Below are 3635 nucleotides of genomic sequence, written 5' to 3'. Positions count from 1 at the left end.
TGGCTGGAATTTATCCACGTTTAAGAACTCTTAGTCTTAGACTTAGAAGAAGCTCAAGAAAGAACGCCAGGGGTTTGAGTTTGTTTATGAAGTCTGTGGGAGGTGATTTATTATACAGCTTAATTTTGTCTGAGTTTCATATCTATGCCGCTTAACTTAACTTATTATCAATCTTTTTACCCGAAAAAAAGAGAAAAAAAACTTATTATTAATCTGAGGACACAAGTAGAGCCATCAATGCAACAAGAAATGTATGATTTTGACTCTTCCATGTGGTGAGAGACATTTCAGAGTCTGCAATATCCTACGTACCGACCTGGCCCATCCTTCCTCCAAAAAAGAAATACAAAAAAACTAGTCCCCCCATCTATAAATAGGGTACGTAGAGTACTAATGTTCAGAGTCACGGACTACTCAGTAAATAGCAGTTCGTAGTGATGGAGCAGTTGTTTGGTGTAAGAAAAGGAGCTTGGACTGAAGAAGAAGATAACCTTCTGCGCCAATGCATAGAGAAATATGGAGAAGGAAAGTGGAGCAAAGTTCCACTTAGAGCAGGTTCTAGGTCCTCCAGTTTTTTGTGTTGTTTTGTTTTTTTTTCTTCCTTTTTCTAGACAAATAAAGAGAGAGCTAAGGTACTAAATGATGGAAGTCTTTTTTTTTCAGGGCTGAGAAGATGCCGAAAGAGCTGCAGGTTGAGATGGTTAAATTATCTGAAACCTAGTATAAAGAGAGGAGAGTTCATGCATGATGAAGTTGATCTCCTCCTCCGGCTTCACAGGCTCTTAGGGAACAGGCAAGTACAACCTTTGAAATGCAGCTTTTGATGCTTCATGTGCAAAATGCTAGAATGCCTCAACCAAAGAATGTTTATGTTTGATGTGCTGTTATATAGGAGAGATCAGATAATATAAAGATTATCCTACACGACATGTATTATATATATCATCCAGTTTAGGATTCTATTCACACGTTAAGAAGCCAATTACAGAAGGAACTTTGATGAGTTCAGCCGTACATGAATATTGCAAAGGAATGAAGAAAAGACTCAGAACTTGGGCTAAGAGTCTAGATTTCTCCTCCCGGAGAAAAATTTCCAGCCCACACATCCGGTTGTATGACATCTACCAATCTACACTAGAACCCAACCCCGCTTTCTTTTTGTAATTAATCAAGAACAAAATCCAAGCACCTTTAATTGGAAATTGCTTGGGTGTTGCGTATTAATTATGCAGCACCTGCAGCGAACAGTTGAGATCCGTTTTTTTAAAAGTGTGAAAATCACTTTTGAGTAAGAGGGGGTGAGTTCTAGTGTAGATTGCCAGATGTCATTCAACCAGATGTATTTTTCACATTTTTGTTAAATTGACGATCGAGATCTAAATCTCGACTGTTCGTAGCACAGTGCTGCACATTAATTATGTAGCATTGAAGTCGCTCTCCCGTTGACTCTCATTTTTTTTGAGTATTTTTCAGAAAATTTTCTGATTAGTCCCAACAGGTTTTGCTACCCCACTCCCTCGACTTCAAGTCCTTCTCTTCCTTCCACTTCTCTACTGCTGTTTTTTCACCTTCTTCCTTCTTTTGTATCACACAATTGCAGCAATTCATAGAAGCTTGTCAATTTTATTCTTTAGAAACTAAACTAAGAATAAAAAAACCCATAAAATTGTCTAAACAGGAATCAAGCTACTCGGATAACCGAATCTTGTCTCTTAAAATTTGAAAATTAATGGCTCTCTCTCACTTATCCTTGTTCTCCGGAACAGATAAACCCTGATAACTATGAACTCTTTTAATTCAGCACTTCTTTAGAAGAGAGAAAATTTGAATTTTATGAACAATAGCAATGGAAGATAACGGCTGAGAACATCTCTTTCATTTTGTCCCTAATAACACCAAACAATGTTTTGAATTTTATAGTTTTGAAGATATGGAAGACAAAAACTGAATGGACATGAAGAAGAAAAAGAAGTTTAGATACAGGAGGACTCCTTCGTGGCATGTTTATCATTAAGCCTTATTGATTTTCCTATAATAGGAGCTAATAATTAACATCATCCTGGCCAACCTTGTGGGTTTTGAATGGCTTTTGCTCTGGTCGAGCCAAACTTGCATTCTGAGTCGGGTTACCATCAGAAGTTCAGTCCATTCTATTGTGTAATGATTTTTTGCCACCTTGTATATGCAGATGGTCCCTAATTGCTGGCAGGCTTCCAGGAAGAACAGCTAATGATATAAAAAATTTCTTGAACACTCGCTTCATCAGAAAGAAAACTGATATTACTACTTTGAAACTGGAAGAAGTGAAACCCAGAAGTCCAGCGAGCAAGAAACATGAAATCATAAGGCCTCGCCCATGGACCTTCCCTAAAAGTTCTCCCTGGCTATTGGGAAGATTATCTACTTCTACCACTCCTGACTTACTAGCTATCAATGGAGATTCAAGAGAAATGACGGGCATGACTATTCTCTCTTCCGGTCTTCAAGGCTCCAATAAGCTAGAACAGGCAAGTAACTCTTTCGATAAAGAAGAACTGGAGAAAGGCAAGTTAGGCTATATAAGTGAATGTGTTGAAGATTTGCAGTCAGTGATACAGGTTGGAAACAATGCTTCTCTGGAAGAAGATAGCATAGGTTTTAATGATGACTTCCTTTGCCAATGGACCTTCCCCAAAAGTTCTCCTTGGTTATTGGGAAGATTACCTACTTCTACCACTCCTGACTCACCGGTTAGCAATGGAGATTCAAGAGAAGTTACAGGCATGACTATTTTCTCTTCTATTCTTCAAGGGTCTACTAGACTGCAGCAGGAAAGCAACTCTTTTGATAAAGAACTAGAGATAGGCAAGTCAGGCTACACAAGTGAACATGCTAAAGATTTGCAGCTGGTGGTACAGGTTGGAAATGATGTTTCCCTGGAAGAAGATAGCGTAGGCTGTAATGAAGATTTCCTTTTAGATTTTGACTTTTGGAATAGGCTGGAAATTGATGAATTCCTTTTGATGATGCTTTAAAAGGAAGAAACAAAGAAAGTTGGCGTTCATGATTTACATTCTATCAAACAATTGAACTATCATATGGAATATTAATTTCCATAGATGGACCTATTCTAATAATATCGACTGAGCAAAAGATAATTTGTATCAGAAGCAAAATGAATGAAACTTCAAATCAGCTACACAAACACTCTCCTCCTCCCAACTTACCCATGGTTATCAACAGGGGTTCACATCCTCTACAATTCATTTTCCTAAAAATCCCTGGAATTAATTGATAAGATTGTGACACCTGGCAATTTATTATCCAATAGTCACAATTAAAACCTAGTCAGAAAATACCTCTGGTTATCCCTTAAACTTCTCCTAATTCAGGCCACCATCAGCAAACACAAAGCAACTTTGCACCCATGTTCACATCAATAGTGTGGTTCCAATCAAGGTCTATTCTTATGTCAACAAGAGTATGTCCTTGATATTTTGAGTGACCTTGATTACATTGGTGCCCGTCCTGCCAACACACCTATGGAACACATTTTGTAATGATCTCCTAATGATGGTGCCCTATTGTCGGATTCTTCTATATCTCGATGTCTTGTTGGCATCTGATTTACATCACAGTTACACATCCGGACATCG

At 38.1% G+C, this 3635-nt stretch overlaps 1 protein-coding gene across 1 annotated transcript; it reads left to right on the top strand.

Moving 5' to 3' along the window:
• The first annotated feature begins 430 nt into the window (after window positions 1–430).
• On the top strand, window positions 431–3014 carry LOC149004163 (uncharacterized). The gene is made up of 3 exons (XM_089168564.1): window positions 431–555; window positions 664–793; window positions 2189–3014. The coding sequence occupies exons 1-3, from the start codon at window positions 438–440 to the stop codon at window positions 3012–3014; spliced, it is 1074 nt and encodes a 357-aa protein (XP_089024690.1). The 5' UTR covers window positions 431–437.
• The last annotated feature ends 621 nt before the right edge of the window (window positions 3015–3635 follow it).

This window comes from Hakea prostrata, chromosome 9 (genome assembly GCF_041222555.1).
Source record: "Hakea prostrata isolate BN-2017 chromosome 9, UWA_Hpros_2, whole genome shotgun sequence".
Taxonomy (NCBI): domain Eukaryota; kingdom Viridiplantae; phylum Streptophyta; class Magnoliopsida; order Proteales; family Proteaceae; genus Hakea; species Hakea prostrata.
Note: the sequence above shows the minus strand (reverse complement) of the source record. Positions and strands in the feature narration are given on the sequence as shown.